Source organism: Abramis brama (genome assembly GCF_963993115.1).
Source record: "Abramis brama genome assembly, chromosome: 13".
NCBI classification, from domain to species: domain Eukaryota; kingdom Metazoa; phylum Chordata; class Actinopteri; order Cypriniformes; family Leuciscidae; genus Abramis; species Abramis brama.
In genome coordinates this window covers 7582704-7609749 of record NC_139975.1, presented here as the reverse complement: position 1 = coordinate 7609749, position 27046 = coordinate 7582704, and the positions used below count along the sequence as shown (strand labels likewise).

The following is a 27046-nucleotide window of genomic DNA, read 5'->3' as shown; positions in this document are numbered from 1 at the left end:
CCATTATTTTAATTCTCTATTTTGTGTAAAAAAACAAACACTTAAATGCTACAGTTTTGACATCACAGTATTATTAACTGAAAATATGAAAGACAGATTTACAATTTGGTAAACATTACATTAAACTGTGTTTTTAAATGATTAGTGTTTTTAAAGCGTCATGAAACCCCCGTTTTTGGCGCTCATCGTTCACACCACAGACTTGAAAAAGACTCAAGAAATGGCCGTGTAAAGCTGTGGAAAAGTGGGAAGTGGGAACCAATAAAACACAGTTCTGAAACACACTCATTCAGACAAATGAATATTAAAACCTTGATGCATTTTAAAAATATAACCCTATGACAACAAACTCAAAAATCTTATCATTAGAGACTACTAACAACGATCATGAACAAATCAAATACGTTTTCTTCTGTGTATCAAAAACTTTGTGTCATCGCATTTATAATCAGACGTACCGCTGTATTAGTGTCTTTATTTGCACATATATATTTCGGACATGATGAAATATGTGCGCATACACTGTGCGTGTTTATGTTTGGAGCACTGGTAAATGAAATATATACCCCAAAAAACTTTGAAAAATGGTCAAGATATGAACTATGATCCATAAATTGATCCGTGTGTTGTTACATATTAAATATCGTTACAGCCATATTTTCCATGTCTTGGTAGTCAAAATCCAGCTCCGACTGCATCGTGGGGAAAATGCAAACACTTTTTTTTTCTTTTTTTTTCTGTACTTAGGAACACACACACTTACGACATGTCCGAACACGAATATGAACCGCCAGGTAAACGAACAGCGCTGTATCGATCATTTGTGACATTTGAATTCTCTGCTGTAATGCGATCTCATGCATAATACAGTGCAGTGATTGGATTAAAAGAGTTTATTCCCATGAATAATGCAGAGAAAAGCTCAGAAACTGAGAAACGTACTCTCCAGCCACTGCAGCCAATCTCCACTCCGAATTAGCGCATTAGCCTTTGAAAAACCCTTATCAGTTGACCTCTACAATATACTCTCAAAACTACACCTTGGCAACAGATTGCTGGCAGTCCAACAAAAATCACTTTCCAAAAACGTTTTAGTCTTCAGTCACTGTTTTCGAACGGCCCTGCCGCAGAAATGACACATCCCACCTTCAGCCTACTGAAATCAAATCTCTGACTTTGACACAACTATAGCATCTTTAACTATCGACTTAACACTTGCTCTCTGAACCAACCTACATTCTGTACTACTCAAAGACCTCTCCTAAAAATAGCACAGAACATCTGGTGCTATACTCTCCAGTAAAGGCCCTGGATGAGACATCCAGAGGAAGCCGCACTCCCAGTCAGCAGGCCTTGGCACCTGGGTAAGTAGCTCAGCATGGATCCCTGGCTCTTAGGATCCAAATCGGGCTTATCAAGCGTGCAAAGCGAGGACAGAAACACACTGTTAATGCACCTTCCTTGCAGGTGAAGAACAAGGGTAAGCTGATTAAGACAAAACACGTGAGACGTGCACAAAGTAAGTTAGTGTCCATGTGAAGGTGGAAAGCAATAACAGGGCAAGACTGATAAAGATGAAACGCTGACATAAGATCTGTTTGATGCCACTTGGGCTGTAGATGCAGGAACCTGATTGTAGATGAACATGGAGGTGGTGTTTATTCTAGAGGAGAATCACATGATCTACAGATATGCATAGGTATCCCATTTACAGTCTGGCCTGGTGCCATTACTTAAACAATGACCAAGACGTTGTCAAACCTGCTAAAATTACCAGGTGTACAAGTAACACGAGATTAACAGAACACCAAACAGTTATAGTGAGCAGTCTGGGATCAAAGGCAACCACATCACAATTATGTACAATGAAGAATACCTTTTAGTATGTGGTCACCTGAAAAATAGTTAAGTGCAAAACAAGAGTCTTAAAATGGACTAGTGAATTAACTAACCAGAGACTGTCATTCACAGACCATCTGATGCATACTGCACACAAAAATGCCAATAGCTGGCTGAAACCAGCTTAATCCACTGGAAAACAAAGCCATGTTACAAGGAAGAACTAATCAATTTCATTTGTCACAGTTTGTCAGGTTAATAGCATCAAAGCTTTGAAATATACTAGAATTTTGAGGCACATAGTAGCAAGAAAACTAGGTACCTATGAACATTACATTCTGCTTTGTAATCTGAATTTCTGCCCATCCAAAAGTAATAAGAACTATGTCCCAGATGCTAAAAACAAAATGAATTGGTTAGTTGAATTGGTAAAATCCCCAAAACAAATAGTGCTTAGTCACTTTACATTCTGGTTAAAAAACATATCTCAAATCTCTTCTATTCTGAATGTGCAGTCTTCAATCAGAAGCTGTAATGTGGACCAAACTTTGACTAATAAGCAAATGAAAAGTAACCAAGAGTATGTATATGTATATGTATATGTTACAGAAATAACTTAACTAAACGGTGTGCCTAAACATCCTGAGCATGGATATATTTCAGTCATATAATGTTGTTTCCTCATCCTCATTCTCCATCTCCCCTGTGAGATATTTTACACCAGACCACCTCTCCTCACAGACACTGACATCACTGTTTTCCTTCTCCTTCCAGGAAAGAGCTCCAACCGCCAGACTGGGACTGCGGTCCTGCGGCCCAGTCACTCGTGACCACAGACACTGTATAGTAAACACACTGCAGTCCAAACATCACTTCACCAGCGGTCAGAGCAATTTCTCAGTTCATCACTACAGTACGTCTCACACAGAGCTCCTGAACTAGACAACCTTGCATCCACGGTTAGGCGACATGACCAAAATCATATATTACGATATCAGTCATTTTATTTCATAACAATATATCACGATATAGTTATTTTTGCTTTAATAAAGGTTATGATATCATAATTATCACTATTTTCATTGTCATTTAAAAACTAATACTAGCCTAAAAAAAGACAAGTAAACCGTGATAGAGAAAGAGCAAGAAAACGCACTACAATAAAACAAATGCACAAATGAAATAGACCTACCTGAAAAACTTCAAGCACTAGAAATAAGAAATACTACATAAATTGTATAAAGTAATCAAATGTATAAAAAAAAAAAAACACTGCATACCGGTAGTCATCATTGTGTAAATTAAATAAACATTCATATTAAAGTTACAAAAGTAATTCAGTCAAGAGCAATGAGATTTCTCTCTTTTTGTTGTTGTTTGATTAACATTAATAACGACAGCAAGTAAATTTGGATGCCGTAACTTTAAGACCGACTGCATGGATCTATTAAACTTGTGCGTTTTCTTTCAGCTGATTACGTATACTTAAGACATAAATGACTGTTTACTTGCAAACACATGGTCATTTTGATACACAAGTACAGTATGTGTATTAAACCGTTCCCAAGCCCAATTAGGCGGCAAAAAGAACTCTGTTCAGTACTCATGCACTCTATATGCAGCGGCTTTATATACTGAAAATAGTTGTCTTTCGCTGCTTATTGCGCTTCAACAGTATTAAATCAGTTGTTTTTAAACCGCGATGCTTAAAAACGCATGTAAACGATAAGCTTTGTTGACCGCGCAGCACAGCAACGTCACGTGAGCGTAACCACGATAGAGACGATAGTCCAAAATCACTACCAGATGACAAACTTCTACTGGGTAATCATGTCTACTGGTATATCACCCACTCCTAGAGGAAATTATCTGAAAAAGTGAGAGGGACACATTACACATCTCATCAGGGTTGTTCGAGAATATTTGGATGATGTTCGGTTGGTAGACCATAAGTAAGACAGAAGTAAGTAATGCTTACTTTAAAACACACAACATCCTAGGTTTAGAAAATACAAAAAATACAATCCCAGCAAGACTGTAAAAAAGCAAGAATATTCCAAATCTCCAAACAATCATTATGTTTTCACTACACAAGTGCACTTTGGCATAAACGCTGTTTTCCGATAACGCTAGGTCTTATTCCAGAAAAACTGGTTTCATTACACAATAGCCGTAGTGAAAGAGGACAAAAGGGGAGGAGCTGCTCTCTGCTTCCTGAGTGAGCTTTGATCTCTCTGATGGTCCATGCGTGTTGTGATGGTGATGATAGCATTCAACAGCAGGACGCGACCAGCTCTCTGCATTACAATGAGGACTGAAACTCAAACATCTGCAGCAAACTGTCATGGTGTGTTCGGACTCAAAGTCCTGCGGTTATTTCAAATAAAATACTCAATAGGAAATTTGGGTTTTCATAAAAGGTGAAAAAAGAAAACTACTAGCGATCGAATGTCAGATCTTATACCAAGGCTCTCTGGAATACTTGTTTCTGATTGGTCGATGCAGTCAGATATTTTTGTAAAATTACTGCTGATGTGTATATTTGATTGTTGTACAAGCCAAACCAATTCCTACACAAATAACATTTTCCACACACCATCATATAAGCAACAATTCAAATGTCATTTGCTTGTGAATTGGACCTTATTAGAATTAATGAACACATTACCCCTTATACAGCATATTTAAAAATCATCAAGGTACTGTAACTCATTTCAATCACTTACAACAGTAAAACTGTGGTAAGATTCAAATTAGTCATTAAAAAGAAGAAAATGACCACACACACAAAAAAAAAACCTCACAAAAAAAATGTTCTGAAAGCTTCTTGCACAAAAATTTGGTTTTACTTTTGTGTAAATTGTAGAGAGGGACAATTCCAACACTTACAAACAAGTATTCTTTAAAGTATTTTGGATGTCAATAGCATATAAATATGGTAATCATTCAGTACTATGGTATATATCAAATTACTATGGTACTGCTATGTGATGCCATCACTGTATCACAGTACTTTAAATCGCAAAAAAAAACCTCAAAGCAAATACAATGCTTTAAACTTCCAGATGCTCTGGGTGAAAAAAGCATGTCAACTGAACCGTGGAAACTTTCACAGATATCTGGGAAACCAGGAAGTGACCTCACATGCAACAAAGAGCAGCATTATCAGAGGCAAAATGGAAAACATGTGGTGTTGCTGTCAGCTTTAACCCCCAGCAGGGAGGGAGGAAGAGAATGGCAGACATTTTCAGATCGTCCTGCTCCATTTGTCCACCCCCACCCCCCTCTAAACAGCAGGCCCAGAACAGGGGGCTCGTCTGATGGGTTCGACACAAGTGTTGAAGGGTTGAAAAGCAGTCCTTCTTTATCTGATCCAGCCTGCAACAGCTGCATCACTGCCCTGGTGAGATCAGCACGGCACTGACAGGGTTAATAAAACACAAGCGAGACACATGACATGGAGAGAAACGCAGAGGAAAAGAGGATGATAGAGACAACCATCCTTGAATTAGCAAACATGAATGTGCTTTGCTACGGAGGCGTTCGACATCAGATAATGGAGGAGGAGGTCCGCAGAAGACGCGCTCACGCCTGACGCTGCGTAGTAAACAATCCCCCCACAGCTTGGGCTCTTTGTCCAAACACCTCCCGATCAACCCCACCCCCTCTTTTGTGATTCATTCTGACAACGCAACAGCACACGCGTGCAGATGAACGTGCGATAGAAACACAGCCGTGGCTGTGATGAAAGAGAGAAGAAGATCAAGCTCTACCTCGGTTTATTCCGTGTGGCTCCAGCTCCTAAAATCCAAGCAGACTTTGGGATCCTTCCGAGAGCCTTCCACAGACAAATGAGCATTCACTCCAGGGTCTTACCCAGCATGCTCTGGTCCACACAAAGAGAGGGGAGGTGTGACCAATCACATTGGTGGCTGAGCTTGCACTGTGTTTTTTTTTTTTTTTTGGGAGGGGAGGGGGGTCCTTACAACACTTGCTCACTCCCAGGAATGCCCACTGACACAGTCTAGTGGGCGGACCCTTACAGAAAAGGTTGTTATGGCAACGCATCCCTGTTGTACCTAGTGCCTGTTCTTCCACGAGCCACATTTTCTCTCTTTCCGCTGCTCGGTTTCAGGTTCCACAGATTTTCCCCAGTATGCCACATTATGCTAATTAATAATTGAAGGAATCAGGCTCAAAGCACATTTTTCCAATGTGTAATAAATGCATGACTTTTAATACTCATTAAAAAAATTATTTTTTTCCATCTTCGGAACATCACTTGTATTAGACCCTTTATCTCTAGGCTTGATGCAGAGAGGATTATTCATGCTTTTATTACATCTAGGATTGATTATTGTAACTTACTTTATTCTGGTCTACCAGCAAATTCTATCAAAAGGCTGCAATATATATAAAACTCAGCTGCGCGTTTTGAATTATACATCACTCTAGGGGTTGAACGACTTCTGATTTTGAAGTCGAATGTCTGAAGTCCACATTTATGTGATTAAAGTGGAGTCGACTAGTCGCTGATGATGTCATTAATGAACAAATAAGCCTGAACCTCGAGCTGAGACTCGAACGCGGGTTGCCTTGTGCACAGTTACAGCATATGACACAGTGCTCCAAAATATTTTTCAGTTTTTTTGTCTTTGGGTTGTTATATTTCTCACAGATTTCTGCTCGTTCTAAATCAGATACAGATAAAGTAGAACAGTAAAGATTACATTTATATGAATGCATATATGGGTGTGAATCATTTCTACCTTGCAGCGTCTCTACTAATAGTGAAGCTGTGGGGTTTAGTTACTAAGAAATATATGCTAGAACTCTTCAGTTTCTAAGCTATTTTATTGATAAATCACAGAACAGTGTTGACATTACATTTCTGCGCCACTAAATGTTTGTGTGCGCGATCTCCACCTGATCTGTGAGCTACCTTCTGTGTGTGCGCGTGCGATCAACTTACGTGTACAATAAGCTGTTTAAAACGTGCATTTCAATGCTCAATTTTGAGCATCCAGATGGTATAATCAAACATATCTTGTGGAGAGCTCTCGGAGTACGCAGTTATTTGTCATTTTAACTGATGGAAACGGAGCATAAAAGTGGACTTCAAAGATTTCTTATCCTGTTGCGCCCTCTATAGGCCATGATCAGCGACTAGTTTGACACTAGGGTGACCATACGTCCTCTTTTTCCCGGACATGTCCTCTTTTTTTGGACCCCCCCCCCCCAAAAAAAAAGTGTCTTTGTGAGCGTTTTTGCATTGCTTTAGGTCCCGCCTTCTCACACGCCACCATTGGTCGGTCGGTCATGTAAGTAACGCAAACATTGGTCAAACTGCATCTCAATCATTACCCTCAGCACAACGGCTTGCTTGTCAACAGTGGCACATGGCTCCTGAACAGCATTTAAAGCATTAAAACAGAGAAAATTCCTGTGTTTTCGCCTCGGTCGGGATCCGTGTGTCATGCTTTGCATAACCTGCAAAGCTGGCACGTACGTGTTAGTGTCGAATACAGGTGTTATATAGCAACCTAGAAGCACACATAAGGAAAGTATACCAAATAACATCAGGAGAACTGAAATAATTTTTTATTGAAAGTGTTTTTTTTTTTTTCTTTATGGCAACTTATTTTTTTATTTTATGGACATGAAAAGAAACAGTGTCATGTAAAAGGTGTTAAAAGCTCAACTTTTTTTTATTTGTTTGTTATTATTCTATTGTTGCGGGCCAAAAGTTGAATAGGAAGGATGCATTACTTTATGTATTAAAGTTCAATAACATGATTTTTGATATTATATACTTTGTATTATTTGTTATTTTGTATTCTGTAACATTGTAGCACTCTGAGTATGAGAAAGGCACATTACTAATAAAAATGTACTATTATTATTATTACTACTATAACAACAACTGCATTTTGGGGAAGGAGATTCCTGTTTTTTTTAATAATCGGAGTGCACAAGAGTCGAATGACATCATGCACCACAAATGACCCAAATCCAACGTCACTTCCATGTTGAGGCAAACGATGAGTGTGTATGATCATGGTACTGGTAGCTGTTATTATGGCGAGTGGGTGTGAGGAGGAGCTGGAAGGAAAGAGGGGGAGGGGGTTATCACGAGAGAGGGGGAGGGGTGGTCTCTTAAAAGGACAATCACAAAAGGCTCAGGCTTTATTCAGAAACACAGAGGATCTGCTGTCTCATGCAGTCGGCCCCTGAAATTAATTCAGGTTCCCAGGGTTGACTGACAGATCTCCCTATAAAAGGAACCGTTAATCACACTGTGAATCAATTCTGGGTGATAAAATAGTCCCATTTACTTGGAAATGGAAAATAAATGGTGTTTTTACCAATAGACTGGTTTGCAATTTAGTCGTTTTTTTTTTTTATTCCATCTGAGCCAAGTATCACTATTAATATTGTATTCAGCAAGAATGTATTAAAATATTAAAAGTGACCATAAATGTATTTAGAATGCTAAACATTTTTTTTTTTATATAAAACGTTACAAATTATTTCAATTTTTTTTTTTTAACTTTGTTTAAAGAATCATATATATATATATATATATGTGTGTGTGTGTGTGTGTGTGTGTGTGTGTGTGTGTGTGTGTGTGTGTGTGTGTGTGTGTGTGTGTGTGTGTGTGTGTGTGTGTGTGTGTGTGTGTGTGTGTGTGTGTGTGTGTGTGTGTGTGTGTGTGTGTGTGTGTGTGTGTGTGTGTGTGTGTGTATGCATTTTTTTATATTGCATATATATATATATATATATATATATATATATATATATATATATATATATATATATATATATATATATATATATATATATATATATATATATATATATATATATATATATATATATATATATATGCAATATAAAAAAATATAAAAAAATGCAGTCTGCTGTTCCAAATGTCATTGACCCTTTAGAAGCTTTATCTGCTTCACGAATAAAATTAAATGACTTGCTAATTACAATAGGCTTCTCTTGACACTGAAAAAAGTGTAAGGCCTGTACAAATTCTAGAAATCGTGAAAAATGGAAATAATTAGCAATCGTGTAACAAACAATCGTGTAACAAACGTTTCCCTTTGTCCATAAAGACGTTGTGGTCTTGTATATGCTCCTCACCACATCTGCACTAGAACCTAACCATTCGGTTTTTTTAGTCCATTTAGTCCTATATCAATAGATAAATGTCCATGCCGACAACAACTTCCCCCATAATAAGTACTAAACAAATAAAAAAGTTACAAAAGTGCACTGTTGCATTAAACATTATAACACACATGCTCTACACACAGACAAAAAGCACATTACAGCGGTCACTGTGGCATTCAGTGTCAGGATATCTGACCGGAGAGACCAGATGCCACAGCAACAAATCACCTTATAGCTTGGTGAGGTGGGACTACATGAGATGCTATATTTTATTAGAGAGACGGTTAAATCGTTAAGTGGAGATTATCTTCTAGAAAAATAATTAATTTGTCAGAATTTAATTTTATTAAAATATGGCCATGTACAAAACGTAATGATACACCAAAATGAAAATTCTTGGATGCAACCAAAAATTGTGCACACATTTCACCTTTAATTACTGATACCAACTGAACATTAGGCCTAATGGTGCACTGCGTTCATGTTATGTCGAAAAGGTTGTATTTACAATTGTAGATTTTCTTTAAGACCTGATGTTTATGAGTTGGCGGCATGTCAGTGAGAAACATGGCGGAGTACCACAATATTTATAGGTATTTAGCAATGACATTGTCAGGCTTTTTTTATTTACAATAAAATTCCTTGCACAAAATATAATAGCATTGTAATATATCAATATCATATGTAACGATAAAGTTCACAGTAGCTTCATAAATTAATAAAAAACTTTAAAAAGCAAAACACACCTGATGCACATTCTTTGTTCTTCATTTTCCAGAAGTAGACTTAAAAAACCTTGTGTAGTTAATTAAGAGAAGGTACACTGCCATCTTGCTCCGACGAAAGTGACTTAACCGCACCTGACTTCCTAAACACGACTTCTCAACTCGTAAACACGAACTTCCCAGGAGGACTTGAACGCGCCATAATTCCCTAGTTACTGTTGGTTGTAACACTAGATGGTGGTAACGGAAAGTCTAGACATGCAGGGTGAAGTTGGAAGTGCCACAGATATGAAAGAATTCCAATTTTTGGCTACTTAAATTTTGCGTCTCGTCTCCAGGATGGATCAAAACGTTAAAAAAAGCTGTCAGGCGGAATTTTTCCCCAATTCGTGTGGCAGCATGTTTATGCCCCGTGGATCTGCCCGACTTCAATCACGGCACAACCTAAATGAATGAGATGTGTAGCCTCTTAGAAAACAGAAGCTCAGACTGTTTGGCACGTCTTCCACACAAAAAATGACTTTGTTTCATGGATCGGCTCAAGGGGAGACATCAAAGAAAACTAATTCTAGCTCAAAATATGACTGCCCTCCACATACCCTCGACAGATCACTTCAGCATTACATCTGTGATGCAATAGGAGCTTGAAATGTCGAAATCGACCCTAAGTTTTAAATATAATACAGAAATCATTGGCTTGTAAAGGTTTTGATGTGAATGATTACAGCTGTATTGCCAATACCCCACAGTGCAGCAGGGGCTTCCGTCGGCTGCTTTGTCATTCAAATTGAACCCATTCAAAGAGCGAGTGCTATGGCAACATTAAACAAACAAACTCGACCAAACAAACACACTGGCTTGATATTAAAGACCCAATTAAAATTGGATTTCCGTCCATGTCTATTAGCTTTGAGGCAGTCTATATGCTAGTATACACATTTAAAAATGTAAAATATACAATATTTTGGAAAACACACCAAAATATTGAGGACTCACGCTTCATTGTGCAGCAGACATTTGTCCGTCAATCATATAGTCTCATGTGCTTGCCAGAGTGATATCACTATACCTGTTCCGCTGCGTGACCCTGAGGACATGACACCCGAGACTCCACCAATGGTGTGTAAACACTAAGGAAAGGTGTGTACACGATTGTGTGAGAAGAAGCGTTTACATTGTTCTCACACCATTAAAATAGATTGGATCATTGCGTACCAAAAGACACTTTGATATGAAGAAAAAGAAACAAAAGAGCAAACCAATATACTGTACTGTAGGTTGATAGATTTTATTTCAAACCACATCATTTCTACAAAGTATGGATAAAAGCAATGTTTGAGCAATAAATGTTTGTTAAGGTTTGCTTTGAACTAGTGCTTGGCGATATGACCAAAAAACAAAATCATATCTCTGTACTTTTTTGGTTGAACGGCGATATACGGTATATAGCTCTGTATTTTCTCTATTTTTCTATTTGGATATTCTATTTATAAAAAAATAAAAATAAAAATAACATCCTGTCCAATGTTGTCCTACAAACAATGTTCATATTGGAGGTATGAAAACAAATATAGTGAATGTAACAGGCTACGATAAATAGCCTATTATGTGCAAAAAACAGGTTAAAATCACATTACATTCTAACATTTTTTACATTGTTACATTATTATTACAATGATTTTATTTTTTATTATCTGATGGAGGGCAGCCGCTTTAAACTATACGCGTTAACTATATCTTACCAGTTTTTTTAAGTCCTTACAAAGCATGGCTCATGTTTAGGACAAAGTGAATTATGCACCTTCCCCGTAGCAGCTCATTCTGCGTCCTCCGCTATTTTTCAGATGTGCTCGTATCAAACTACTGTATATCGATATAAACTGTATTGCCTCATTCCATATCGTTTATAAAAAGCAATATATCAGATATAATCGATATACCGCACAGCCCTAATTTGAACCCTAGCTAACATGCTAAGGGTGTCCCACGAGCTCGTACAGCGCTGTCAAAAGAAATGTTGAAATAAATGTATTAGAAAACGTTTTGCAGTTTATTTAGTAATTGTTTAAGGCCATTTCACAATTTCAGTCATCGTACAGTCTCCAACCAAACCTTATGAATATGAAAAAAAACACATCCCTGCTAGTGCTTGCTTGTGCAATAATCTCTTGATTCTAAACTGATTCTGTCAAAAGGTTAACTCCATAAAAGTAAACATTGTGAATTATACTCAAGACATACTAGTTTAATTTGACCCAGAAGTGTAATGCGTAGGGCTGATGATCAGATTCAGCACACTCACACTGACAGAAGTATTTGACTCCTGACGCTCTACACAGAGTTACGGATTATAAAACGCACTAATCTCTGTGCTAGTGCTCCGTATCTCTGATGACGATTTGGGTCTTTGGTATGTATGTCTTTGATATCTAAAACAACAGAATCAACCAAAGCATGTAAAGTTGCACATAAGCTATTGCACATTTAAATGAATGCAAACACGTGTGAGGTATTTAGACATTCATACAGACATACAGTTGTATGCGTGATACTAAATGCAGGGTGTTAAGCTGCATGCTCTCACACTCACACACATGGATTCCATCCATCATTTAACAAATGTTCTCCAGTGTGTTGGAGAGATAAAAATATACACTGAAATGCACAGGGCAAATCATGTACACGCAACATACACGCCGCATAAACCAGGTCAGAACACCAGCAGTTACACAGCGAGCCATTTCCTCTAGATTTAAATATCATTTAAAGGGATTCATTCACAACTCGTTTTCAGTCAATGCTAAAATGTTCATTTCTAGATGAGCAAATGCATTATCACTTATCTTTGATTAAATGCATCTCTTGACTCAAAACAAATCAGTAAAATAAACCTCATGAACTAAATATAAGTGCAGAGAACAAATTTGTCTCCTCTGCCTGGGTGCTTATGAAAGATTTATTTAGATATTCAAAAACAGACATTAAAAAGTGAGTGTGTGTTGGTGTAAATGTGCAAGTATGTGTGTGTTTCTCCACAGGGGGCATTCTTGCATCAGGCAGCCGAGGGGCCGTGGCGGGTTAACGGGTTCATTCTGTATCCCAGCATGCTCTGCTGCATCCTTTATGCCGCAGTGTATGTGTGGGAGCCGACATGTCAGAAAGAGATGATGTGCATATAGGTGAATGTCCATGTGCGTATGTCAAGTGCAGTCAAAAACATTACCGGAATCTTTTCGCTGATGTGGAACAAGCAAATGATTCTGGTTTAGACACTGAACTCCAACTGTTAACACAGTTAATATCTGAATCTGATAAAGACAATAGTGATCGAATTTACCCTTCGCAGGGAGTTTAATTGACAGGCGATCCGACCAATCATAATCCACCATCCTCCGAATCCGCCATTTTTGTCCGACAAAGCAGTCAGGAGAGTTAGATTAACGTTGGAGGATTTGAACTTGAAAAACTGAGTTTACTGACGTCTTTCCGCAGTTAAAACAACATTCCTTCTTATGTTCATTCAGGTTTATTTGATGCTTTAAATTAACTAGAAGGAAGAGATGATCGGTTCACAACTTGCTTTAACTGAGGCTCTACAGCAATCTGTCAGACATATTAAAGAGCCACAAAACGGTATTTATTGTTTAAATTTCTTTAAAAAATTTGAAAGTTGAGACTTTGTTTCATATCAGAAGTATCCTGGTCTGTCCTGTCTGTCAGCATGTTGTCAGTGTCCTCTCTGCTCCTCGATGTATGTTTCACTGTGAGAACATGGTGTGGCGTGAGAGCGGCATCGCTTTTCGGACATAGCAACAGTAACTAAAGGGGGTGGGTCTTTGCGAACGGTCAATTGCCAATAATGATGGCTCAGGCCTCGCTCAGGACCTGAGGCAGTAAAAGGTGTCATGGCACATTAGTCATGGGTCACGACGGTCAACTAATCAACTGTGTTGTCAAAAATTGACTAGTAGTCAGTGAGCTCAACTGGGTTATTTCTTTCTATAGTATTCCATCCATCCATCCATCCATCCATCCATCCATCTTACATTATTATACATGCACTACCATTTTACAGTTATCAAATAAATGCATAAGAGAGCATTAGAGACTTTTCAAAGGAAAGCTACAAATCTTACTGATCCTGTCAGTCAGTATGAACACCTTGAACTGAGCAACTGCTAAAACATTCTCCCAAAATGCAGATTTCAACTGCTTACTGTAGCAACAAATCCTAAAGATCTAAGAGCTCAGATCAAACCAGTCACGGTCTGCTGACAAAGCCAAAACACCAGTAAAAACATCTGGAATAAAAGACTCTCAGACAGAGCTTCAGTAAATAAATATTCATTTAAATGAATTTGTCATATGAATTATGACCTCATTACACAACACATAAACAACACAACTTTTGTTTATCAGGACCAAATGTAATTCAAGATCTGAAATACTGTGGTAGGGCATTCTGTAAATATCAGGGAAATGCAAAACTACACATTTTCATAATCAACCGGACAGTGGGTTGTCTAAACAAGTCGAGCGTAAAGACGTCAGTCTCAAAGACCAGTGAAAAAACTGAAGCCTGAAAGCAAGAATGTGCATTTAGCTTCAATATTTCTTTAGTGTTGATCATTTAAAAGGGACTTCAACTTCTCAGAACTTTGCTGTTTAATATTTACAGTTTAACAAGCTAGAGCACAGCATACTAAAACCTTCTCAGAGTAGCAGCATCTCTGAATTCATTCCCCACCTCCAATTTAATATTAAAGATAAAAAAGAAAAGATAAATCCACCACAAATTAATTGTCAAAACTGATTTAACTCAAGGCATCGCCTCAGCGGGACATGTATCGAACTGAAGCGTTCTTTTAGTCCTATGGCGAACGGCAATAAACATGACATACTCCAAAATGAATGCTGTCCTTTACAGTGCAATAAGCTGAAAAAACCACAAAGAGTTCTGGATATGTTTGAAGTTTAACGCTCTTTCATTAGAAATGCATGCATGACACTGCACAGCCCTTCTCAAAAGGAGGTGATGACAACCTTGTCCGTGTTAAAAAGGCTTTCTATCCCTGCATTCTTGTCACACAATCTGCAATTTACAGCCTGAACTGAGTTTCAAAAGTATAAGCTTAATGAATGAAAAGATTAAAAGAATGCTTGAGACATAAAAAAGGCAAAACAAGGAGAACAAATAAAAGAAAGTACATTAGTATGCTGAAGTCATCTTTGAAACTTCAAGGTTAACAGCTTCAGTCACTTCTGCAATAACTGGAAGAAAAAAAAAATGAATGAAAGTAAAAACTGCAATTATAAATGCCAAAGGGCTGCATAGCAGATTTTAAGTTAGCTGGAGAACTCGCAGAGGCTCCGACGTTGGGGCCCACAGACATCTTACAGTTTACTGAGACTGTGTCAGCTAGGATACGAATGGGAAAGGACAGAGAAAATATGTGAAAGACCAATACAGAGATAGCTGAGAATAGAGACTGTACAGATCCAGGAAAAGGCTAAGGCTTTTAACACGTTAAAGAGAATTCATAGCATTGGGTTATCAAATCAAGCTTTCCACTCAAATCCATGTGTGCTACCTGATGCTCCAATTACTCGGTTCTACAATATACTAAGCGTATCGTTTTAAAGGGCAAGTGTTAGGACCCATTTTATTTTCCATTTAAATAACATATGTCATAGAACAGATTTATTTAGGCAAGGACCCCCAAATATGACAATATGACCCTCTTTTTAAAATATATGAGGGCAGCTATACATTTTCATGTATAAAGTCTCATTTATACAGTGTGAGAAAAAGAGTATGTTTTATATTATAAGAGCAACAGGCTTTTATATTGTCATTCAGGGTTTTTCCTGCATTAAAGTGTGAACACTTAAAGCCACACCGCGGAACTTTTGCGGGCGCTAGGGGCGCTAGACCTGTAACTTTCACGTCTAGCGCCCCTAGAGGCCACAAGCGCCGCAGCACTGTCGCAAAAGTCTGCTCCATGAGTATATCAGAGCCTATGGTCACGTGATGGCCGTAAAGCGATACGTTCTCCAGGTCACATGACCTGGCCAACGACGGTCCGTCTTCTCCAAACTTACATAGGCGGTATTTCAAGAGGGCAGCCCCGCTCGGAGCATTAATAGTGTCAAACGCTGTATATTGGCCTGAGGAATCATTTAAAATAACTCGTATGCGTCAACTCTTTAGGTCACAAAGTCCGCGGTGTGGCTTTAACAACAAGGTTTCATTCGTTAACATTAGTGTGTTTGTTAATCTTTGTTAACGTTATTCAATAAAAATACAGCATGTTCATGTTAGTTCGCAATGCATTAATGTTAACAAATACAACTTTTGATTGTAATAATGTATTAGTAAATTATCATTAACAAAGATTAATAAATGCTGTAAAGGTGCAGTTTATTATTAGTTTATGTTAACTAATGTAATTAACTAATGAAACCTTATTGGTAAAGTGTTACCCCAAAAAAAGCAAAAGGTGATAGTGACAAAGAGAAACTGTTGCATTAAACATTTTTAATTAATATCTTAAGTTAACACTATGACTATGATAGCCCTAAAAAAAGTTCTCTCAAACTTTCTGTGGATACGCAGTTTGATTTAACACTTCACTTAACTTCATACGCTGAATCTGAACTGCCATCACATATGAAGGCACTCGCATTGGTTTTGGGATTGAAAGACTGAGAAAGACGGCAAAGAGAGGCTGTTGAGAACTTCGCGACATCTTCAGAATCCCAATAAATCATGGACAATGAAAACATGGTGTGCAACTGTGTGTGTGAGATCGAGTGTATTTGTGTGCACTTGTGTGGTGGGACATGGCAATTCTGAGCAGCTTGCCAATACTTAAGAGTTCCCATCCAATCAAATGGCTAGGGAAGCGTTCCTTTTCATGGCATCCAAAGCTTCTCTCTAAGAGTCTGGAAGAAAATGCATAGAGCACCAGAAAACAAACAAAAGCATTCAAAAAAATGGCAATCAAGCCCAAATAGTCTCCAACAATCAAAACAGCTTGTGGTAAATAACAGTCTCAAAAGCCAATCTGATGAATGACTGGGAATGACTTAGTAAAGGATTTTCCCAACAAATAAACATTAATTCATTATAACTGTTCATGACATAGAAATGTTTGATGTTTTTTGCAAGACGTTAATGGGACGCATATGACAAGGATACTTTAAACTGTGCTTAAGAGAGAAAATATGTAAAAGTTTCTTTCTCAAGACAGCTTGGTGTCTTGGTGCTCGCACAAAAGGCATTCTCAATCCTTATGAGTCCACAAGTTTTGTGGCAAAAACAATTCAATTTTTCATTACCATTTTCAATTTTCATGAACTCTAAATCGCAAATGATTCTGAAATTAAATTAAATTGATTTTTTTTAACACTTGACTTGAGTTTGGACAAAATCAAATAAAATATAGCACAATGTTTGCAGAAAGCTTCTGTGCTCATTTCTGAATATCTAATGATCTTTAATGGTTCAACATCATGTCCTGACATGATTTGGTATAAAAACAAATTACATGCATCAATGCTTAAACATTCACAAGGACACAATGTTCTGATTTTGTCAAAACACTATTTCATCAATTACATCACTACTATGATATGATATGAAGCTTAACCTTAAATTAGATGCTAGACCAGTATTAGTAGTTGTTGAGGAAGAAAAAAAGAGAGAGCGAGAGCTGGAGAGGTTGATAAGGGTAATTGGTCAAATGCAGTCACATGGTTTACTGACATCTAAGCTGGTCCCATCAACTATTGCTCTGTATGCCCTGAACAGCAAGACCAGCTGTTATTTATTTTAGAGCTGTTATGTGACACTACGCCAAGTATGATACCAGTGGGGTCAGATTAGAAATAATGACTGCATACAAAGAGTCAAAGTAAAGTCTGATTGCAGCATTAAGAAGCCTTTCAAGATAAAATGGTCTCTGATCTGGGCAGTTAGCTATTTAAAATAAATGGCCTACAAATCAATCTCCTAATATTTTAATGGCAAACTATCCAGTACCATATGTGCCACGAAATCTGGGTCTTATTTTCAATTTAACTGAAATACAAAGTTTAAGATCCCTTAATGCAGAAAATCTTGGAATATTATGGGACATAACGCAAGTAAATGTTATGAAGGAACTGCAGGTGGAAAAAGTCTATCCCATAACACATGTCCAATTTTAGGCATCTACTGAAACAAAATCTGGGATTTCACCAACATTTAAGTGAATCCCTCTATAATCCCTGAACTGACACGGAGCTATGACATTTTCCTTGCGACTAAGAGAATGTGTGTATACGCGTGTCCAAAGAGGATCCGAAAGACTAAACATATGTAGTGGTTTGAAGTTTCCATTTTAGGCTAAAAGATATGATAGGTTTTCCTAAATTAGCAATGCACAAATCTTTCCTCTTACTGTAGCACAATTTTTCTCCAGGAGACTGCAACCAAAAATGTATTACTTATTGCCTCAAATTAATTACACATTTGAAACCAACACAGACTTCCCTAACATTACTTTCCTAATGACTCTGGGAACTCCTCCAGAAAACCCCCTATAGTCAGTCAGTGTAATTTTGTGCTGAGCGATAGCCAGGTAAGATAACAGTAAATCTCTCTCCCAACTCACCCATGACAGAATAAAATTCCCTATAATCGTTTTAAAACTCTTCTTGACTGAGAAAATACTAAACTGGGGAAACGCAGATTTCAGATACTGAAAAATATAATTGGACTAAACAGGAGACAGTCAAAACAATCAGATAGAAATTCTAAAACTCCACAAAACCTGTCCAAGTACAGCTGTAAGTTATCAACCTTGTCCGTCGACATAATTTGCATGTGCATATTGCATACCATGGCTTCCCCACTGACCTGCACGGATTAGCACTCCACACTAGGCATGTGTTACTGGAAATACAGAAGAATAATGAAAGACAAGAAAGCACAGGGTCAAGTTCAGCATTAACCGTAAAGCCAAAGCCTACAACTTTATCTCTAAACAATGCGGATGATTGTATGACCTTCCCTTAATAGTTTTTACCTTCCCACCCCCAACTAACACTCCTCAACGAGAAAGCAGGCCACAGAAGTCAGGCGGTTTGTACAATCCGCAAGCTCACTCGACCGGCAGCACACCGCCACCACACTAAAAATATCACATAAGCCATGTGAGGAATTCAGAGTCATTTGTTTTTCCTATGGATTTTAACATATATCGGGGAGCAAATGCTTCCAACAGTTCTTTGAATTATTACAAAAAGATGATAATGACATGATGTCAAAGTACTTCATAACCGTTTCTTTCCTGCATGAATAAAATAAAAACAATAGTCCAAAAGTGAGTTTAACAAACCAAAAAAATATGGAATTTGTGTGAGGAACCTAAAGTAAGAAACGCTAACAAGATTTGACAGATTAGCTTCATCAAGATTATCAGTGAATAACAACGTAAATTTCTTATTTTTTTGGTTTGTTAAACTCACTTTTGGACTATTGTTTTTATTATTTTATGTGTTATTCTTTTCACAATAAGTTTCAATTCTTTAACATTTCACGCATTAAATATAATAAGCTAACAATGAACAACTTGATCATCCAAATCACTTGAAATCCATCAGACCACCAGTTTGAGAACCACTGCTTAAAATCTATTAACGGTGCTCTGATCAGGATTTTTGGGGCCGATTACCGATAACTGTAAGCAGTATTGGCCGATACGATCACCGAAATAAATAATACTATTCTAAATGACAATGTATTTAAGTATATGTAAAAATAATAAAAATAAAGCAATGACAAAGTATCATAAATCGACAACTCTATTTATTGGCAAGCAACGTGCAACATATTCCATTACCTCTCTGGGAGGTGATTAGGAACTTAAATATAGCATTCCTGTGAAATAAAAATAAATAAAAATAAAAACAGAACAGTCTTTATCAACAAAGTAATCAAATGCAAAAACTGCATAGTCTTCACTGTATAAATTAAATATAGATTAATCTAGTTAGTAATTTTCTCTTTGTCTTATTTGATTAACATTAATAATGACAGACAGCAGCAGGAATATTAGGCTGCTTTTATTTTAAGACCGATTGCACGGATCCAATGTACTGATACACATGCAACTATTTCCCAACTTTTTATGTTCACTTAAGACATTACCAGGGGTGGGTTTACCATTTGGAGCGCCTAAGCAAAGTCAGGACGTGAGGGAGGGGAGGAACGAAAGCGCACAGATGTGAAGGAAAGAAATGCACTCAAATCGCACAGCCATAGTTTCTTGCTGTAGTGTTGCTGTCGTTGCAATATCTCCACAAAAATGTTGCAAATTTATTGTTATTGTCCTTTTCAGACACCTGGTAGAACTGCCTGACCGGTGAACGTAGCTGTGCATAGAAAAATTGTCACACAACCTTTGCGTCATCCGATTGGCTCTTCTGATCGGCCATTTTAGAGACCACTGATCAAACTATATAAAGCTATTATCGGCCAATAATGATCGGCGCCCGATCAATCGGAGCACCCTTAAAATGTTTAGTCGGCTCAGGCAAGAATTTTTTTTTATTTTTTATAAATGAACAAATACTGACAATACATGCAGATATGGTCTATATGCAACCCTTGTACACAGTTCTGGGTAGCTACAATATTATTCATACAATTAGAGGGAAACTAACAGAAAGAACATTAAGACTGAAAAGAGCAGATGTTTCTATGATTCCTTCTGATTGCAGAAATCACTAACTGCTGAAACGGCCTCTTCAACATAAACCAAAAGCAGACTTTAAAACCAAAACCAAATGCCAGTGCTTTGATACCAGTCACAACAACTCTATAAATAATGGGTTTTAAGGAACTGTACAGAACAATCAAGTTAAGATTCACAATCGTCAAGAGAGTCATCCACCCATTTTAATAATCTTTAAAACAGAACCTCCCGCTAGCCAGTGAAGAAGCCACACACATTGAATTGCATGCTAGTGCTTTATGCCCCAAATGACACCCAAACTCTACAATCACCACATTATTTAACCTTTGACACCCAATGCTGCTAAAGAAAAAAGGAAGGATCCTCAAACCAATGCATTTAACCCATCACTATTCAGCTTTACCTCAAGCCTCTGGAACGTGGCTTTTTTACGCAGGCCAGAGTAAATTTGAGCTGTGAACCTTCACGCATGTCAACCAATGAACCATAACTCACCTACCATTGACGCCATGGTATGGATGGCAAAAACACTTCAGGGAAACAACAGGTGGTGCCCTTCATGTCAAGCTTGGGCTCACACAATATCTATTCTTGGACTTTGTTGGTGAGACTGCTGGACGTAGACTAATCAAACTGGGATGGGGTAATCCTTGGTCATCGCCACTTAATTCTCTCGTTAGCGCAGAGGAGAGCAGCTGTAACGAAGGAGTTCTGGCACAGCGGTAATAAGAGTATTTATTTTTATTGGAGCACTCTGTTGTTTCAGGCCTTGAGCTTGGGTCTGGGATCTCTCTGCAGTGATTCGGTATAATGACATCCAAGAGGAAACCTTAATTAGCCGATCAAAATATGAGATGCAGTTTATCCTGTTATATATCGCCCTCTGGGTCTGAACAAGCCGGGTTAAGTATCACAAAAAGAGCTAGTGTAATCAACGTAGCTCAAATATCATAACTACAGTGGGTCTCAGTACATCCAGTGTACCTGATTACAGCACATCACGTAATACATCTAAACGAAACAGGGTTGTGCAAAACTACGCATTTTAATTTTGAGGATTTTAACAATTATTTGGTTTTACATCATAGCAAGCAGTTTCTCACAGACAAATATTTTAGAGCTGAGCTACCAGAACAATTTATATTAAAAGAAAAAGTCTACAATTTAATTATTTCTCTGACTTTTCTAGGCCTGGAAATCACAGCATTAAAATTCCCTGTGGGAGCACTGATTGTATCATTAGGCTGATTTAGGGTCACGTCCACCAGACCCCGATCAGACGCATTTCTTACTAAGATAGAGTGCAAGAGAAAGTAACAGAATGCAATCATCTTAAGATGCATTTTTAAAATCTTTACTATTTTAGCTTGATGTTGCCTTAAAAGCGCACCACTTACGCAGTGAGACGTGACGCACGGTGCACACAGACCAACATTTAAAAAAGCAAAAAGCCTAACTATCTATAACATTTTATTGCACAAAACTATCTGAAGTCCAATAATAATTCTCTTGAAATGTACAGTTTAAAGGGGTTCTATTATGCTTTTTTACATTTTCAATTTTCTTTAGTGTGTCGTGTTGCTGTTTGAGCATGAAAAAGGCCTGCAAAGTTACAAGGCATAAAGTCACTGGCCTGGTTGAGTTGCTTTAGTAGTGTGTTCAAACTCACGGTTATGGTAATTGGTGTGACATATCCGAAACACGCTCGAAGCAGTTGACCAATCACAACACACTGATCCAGCATTACAAACAGACTGGGAAAAGAGGTGATGGAAAAGTGAAAAATAAAGTGTTTTTTGAATATTGAAGAATGAAAACTAGACCGTAAAACTTGAAAAGTGCACCCCAAGAAGGGCACAATAAGTCCCCTTTAATGCGGTGGATTTGAAATACAAGTTGCGCTTTGGTGAAAGTAGCGGCGCTGATTTAAGAGGATGAATTTACAGTTGCAGCTTCTCAGAGTTTATCATGCTGACATACTAACAGCGCACTACAACCAGCATCCCAAGATCCTCTCTGAGAGGTAGCACCCCCTAAAGTCATCCCCTGACAACCATTCCACTAAAAATAAAGCTAAAAATCAAAAGCTGAAAAAAAAAAGAAAAAAAAAAGTCATCCATCCGGATCCATCTTGAGAAATTTGCACGTAACAAAAATAAGCATGATCTATAAAAAACATTATATATATTTTTTTTCAAAACCTGGAGTGGCCACTTAACACAAGCTCCAGACGCAACAAAACTCAGCTAACCACCGCACACACAATAGCATGTTCAGACAGTGTGGAACGAATGCTAAAAATAGCTGACCTGCATCTGTAATGCAACAGCCATAATCATCTCATGGCCCTCGATCTAGTGAAAGTCACCCATTCAAAAATCAAGCTTTAAATTTGGGATTCAATTCAAAAACAAAAAGCAGCAGGGCTGTAAAATCAGATACACAAATTAATGAAGCATCACTTCTGTCAGTGGAGCGTAAAGGACAACTGACCTGTTATCATGAATCCTCTAGGGGAGTGCGAGATGAAGTGTTTAGGGTACTGTTTGTGGAGCCGGTAGTCTTTCTCGCTCCGTGACCGAGTGCGCTCGGAAGCACGGTCCGAGAATTCGGAACTGGGCCAGGCCCTGCGCAGAGTGGTGCTGCGTGTTTTTTTCATGATGAGCCCGGATAAACGCAGCGTGCCGGCACCAGCTCTGAGATCACACCACCACGGTCACGCTTCGGACATGGCAGGACAAGGCTCTATCCACCTCTTTCTTCTTCCAACGGTCAGGAAAATGCACACACACACACAAATCACAGATGCTCGGGTTGTAAAGCGGTTGTGGAATCCCTTAGGAATGGTTTCGGGTCCTCCCGATCCTGAATCCGTCAGCTGCGGATGCATCCAGCGACGCATCACCCTCCACGCACCTAATCCTGGCTTACGGTTTCTGGCTTCATGTGCAAACAGAGGCACACATGCAGACTACTCTCACATGCTCTGCGACTGCAGCGGCATGTGGACGGAAGACGAGGAGGTGTGTGGGAGTGGAGGGAGGAAGGGTACGAGGGGACTCATGTGGGAGAGTTGGAAGGAGGGGATTTCAGAGGGGTCGGGAGTGGGGGGCTGCAGGGTTTTTGCACCGTGAGAAGAACCCTAGATTCAGACAAAAGATCAATTCAGCCAAGCTTCAATCCACTAGTGCAGAGCCGTCGAGACAAAAGAAACCCCCAAAAACAAATTAGACTTTTAAGACCAGAGACCACAGCGGAGACAAAGTCTCAGGCGGTTGTCTTCGTGTACAGGGCAGGGGTCCTTCAACCATGCAGAAATGACGGGGGGGTAAAATATATATAATGCAGACACAAGATTCAAGTCCTCCCCCTTCTCTGATTGAAATCCAATCCTGGAAAAAGACCGCTCAATCTGTTAAGAAAAATAACATGTCACACAGACATCCCACTTGAGTGCGTTGAAAGACTTGGGAGATTTCTGATGCATTCATAGTCTGTGACCAAGATAAACACTGATGCGAAAACAGGCGTCCAGAGTGAAAGCACGTAGAACAACCGTCCGTCTTCTTGTCCTTCTCCAGACTGTGTTGTCTGACTTTCCTCTCCGCATGCAGCTCCTGCTTTTGTCTGCGCACGCTGATGGCTTGAGATGTCCCTCTTCAGACTTGTTGATCCAGTCAGGGTGAGCTTCTCACCACAAAACCTTCAGGGTTTTCTCTCGCCGTCTCTTTCTCACTTTCTGGCAGTCCGCCCAGCCTATGGAAACACTGCGCTTTATTTACATACGCTGGCTCGCAAGCTCCCCAAACAGCCAAACCATTGCAGTAAAGAGTGTGTGAGAAATGAGGATGAGGAGTCCCTTATCTGCAAGCGACGAATGACAAAAGAGTTGAAGCGGTGCCTTTTCGAAAAGAACTTATTTTCTCAGTCTCTTCTTTCACTTTTCTTCTTTCACTCCTCCAGGCAGAGTCATTCACAATTCCCACTCGTTCCTGTCAGTCGAAGCACCAGCTGCAAGAGAAATTCCTCTGGAATGCAATTAAAGAGATCCCTCCACGGCAGCACGAGCGGGAAAAAGGGGTTCGGGGAGCAGTGTGAAATGGTGAATGGAGATCTCTCTCCCCCCCTCCCTCGCTCGCTCTGTCACGTTGTCATCCCTCCTTACCTCTCCTGACAGGAGCGCAATAGCGCAGCTGTTTGAGAACACAGCCAATCACTCCATGGCAGCAAATGGAGAGAGAATGTGACAGGATCTCTCTCTTTCATGCACTGCAAACATACATTGCATTATTTAGTCAGTTGCAGAGGGGAATACGACAATCATAGCGATACACACAAAAAGAACAATGATGTACATTTACGAGTGTATATTATCCATACACACAAGGACATTAGTTCCAAATTGCATTAAAAAGGTATAAACATAATTAGAAATAAAAGGTGTTTCAATAAAAATAAAAGGCATGCATTAAGGGTGTTTCTTCAACTTTGGGCACTTTTTGTGACCCAGGGATTTTTATTAAAACTAAAACAATAAAAATAATTTTTGTTTGTTTGTTGAAGTTCACATTAAAACTAAAACTTTTTAGCATGCCTGTATTTAATTTTAAATTTTAAAATGTTATCTTAAATAATTACATGCTTAAAACTGCTTATCTAAAATATATGTGTGTGAAAACCTGAAATTGTGTGTATTTCACAAAGGTATACATACTTTTAAGAGTACTGCCACGGTGACAAACTGTTATACTTTTAAAGGTAACATTTTGCACATTGTTAGTACACAAAATAAACTAGTAAAAGTGTTTATTTTCTGAAAGTCCAATAGCGCACACAATTAAGGAAACACCCTAAAACACCATTTATACAGGATCTCCTGAAGACACTGTGCGTGAGATGCTTTTCCATTTTGTTCAGTATAATTTGGCCCTAGTTTTCCACAAGTTGTATTTAACAAGGCTGCTCTTGCTCTTGTTCCCCTTCCTCGGGGCAGATCATTAATCAGAGGGAGGACCCTCTCTCTGTCCGGCCAAATGAGCAGCGAGAAACTAATGTTTTTCCAATAAGCCACAGATCAAAGGTCACCCATCCATAAAGCAGACTTCCACCATCTTTCTCATTAATATCAACAATCTGTGCCCACGGCTTGCTGCAAACAAATTGACATCAGCGTGTCCTGAATGAAATCACACAGACTATTATGATTCAAAGAATGGAACAAATAATTTGTAACTATTTATGATGAACCAAACGGTGTCTTTTGAGCTTTGGAAATGGTTTGCCTGAGCGGTGATGGTTTGCAGGCAGAGGGTGTTGGGTTACAGAGCTCTTAATGGAACACTACAGATTCATGGAGAGCAGAAACCTGCTGTAGGTCAAACTCAACCTTGGCTTATTAGTACAGACTTTGCAGGAGTCTTGGCAAATGCAGTTTACAACTTTCCATGAGGTCTGGACCGTTTCGAGGAAGACAACACTCCTACTGTAACTAGATTTATCTAGTTGGATGTAGAGCATGGAGCTAGGAACACCAAGGTCATGGGTTCGATTCCAAGGGAATGAATACGTAGAATACATTACAAGTCCCTTTGGATAAAAGCGTCAGCCAAACACATAAACATAAATGTATCTTTCAGATTGTTAGCATTTAACATTCTCTGACCAATTGCAACCCATCAACACCAATTGTTTTTCCTGGACATCTTGGCACGACAGTTTCACCGGAAATCATTTCATGCCTTGCGCAAACTCTAAACGCTCCATTCCTCCATGGCTCTCAGTGTCTGGTTATCTCCAGCCCGGGCCATGGTGCCAGTTCTCAAGGTCCGAGTTCACATTTCCTGGGTCTGTTGTGGCTCATATTTCTTGTTGTGTTATGTCAGGGCCGCCAGTGATGACAGGAATGCAGACGAGGGCCAACGGAGCACATCTTTCCTTCCAGAGAAAGCTGACAGCGTGACCCGCTGAGGGTGTTAGTGATCTGTAGCGCAGTCTGGTGTAGCACAACACATGGGGTGGCGAGTCTAAGGCGGCGCAGTCTTAAAACAACAAATTTATCAAAATAATGATAATCGATAATGAAAATAGCAACAACAAAAGGTGCATTGTGCAACTTTTACATTGTTACAAAATATTTCGATTTCTATTCCATATATGTTTATTCCATATATGTTAAGAATCCTGAAAAAAAAAAAAAAGAAAAAAAAAAAAGTAGCCTACCATTGTTTTCATAAAAATATTAAGCAGCACAACTGCATTCAACATTGATAATAAGATATGCACCAAATCAGCATATCAGAATGATGGACCTGCTGAAAATTCAGCTATGCCACCAATTACCAATAACATTTTAAAATATTTTTAAAATAAGTCATTTTGATACAATAAATGCAGCATTGGTGAGCCTAAAAGTCTTCTTTCAAATATGATCATTTAGTCTTGCATAATTCCCATCTGATTTAGTACCATTACCATCTAATAACTTTACCATAATTCCACTACGCTGGAATGCTTCCTCTAAGAAAAGCCATTTAAAGTGTCTCTTCATTTCAAGACGATGTC

At 38.6% G+C, this 27046-nt stretch overlaps 1 protein-coding gene across 4 annotated transcripts in view; it reads right to left on the bottom strand.

Annotated features, from left to right (window-relative positions):
• stox2b (storkhead box 2b) overlaps nucleotides 1-27046 on the bottom strand; it is a gene marked incomplete at its 5' end in the record, with an annotated part of 65006 nt that overhangs the window by 13992 nt on the left and 23968 nt on the right. The window contains one exon of one of the 4 annotated variants that reach the window (XM_084133953.1): nucleotides 22979-23260. The exons of 1 other annotated variant lie outside the window; for it this stretch is intronic. In XM_084133953.1, the coding sequence (XP_083990079.1) occupies nucleotides 22979-23144 (166 nt within the window). Of the gene's footprint in view, nucleotides 1-5612; nucleotides 5843-22978; nucleotides 23261-27046 lie in introns of those variants that run through there. 2 more of the 4 variants (XM_084133955.1, XM_084133954.1) reach the window with 2 other exon arrangements.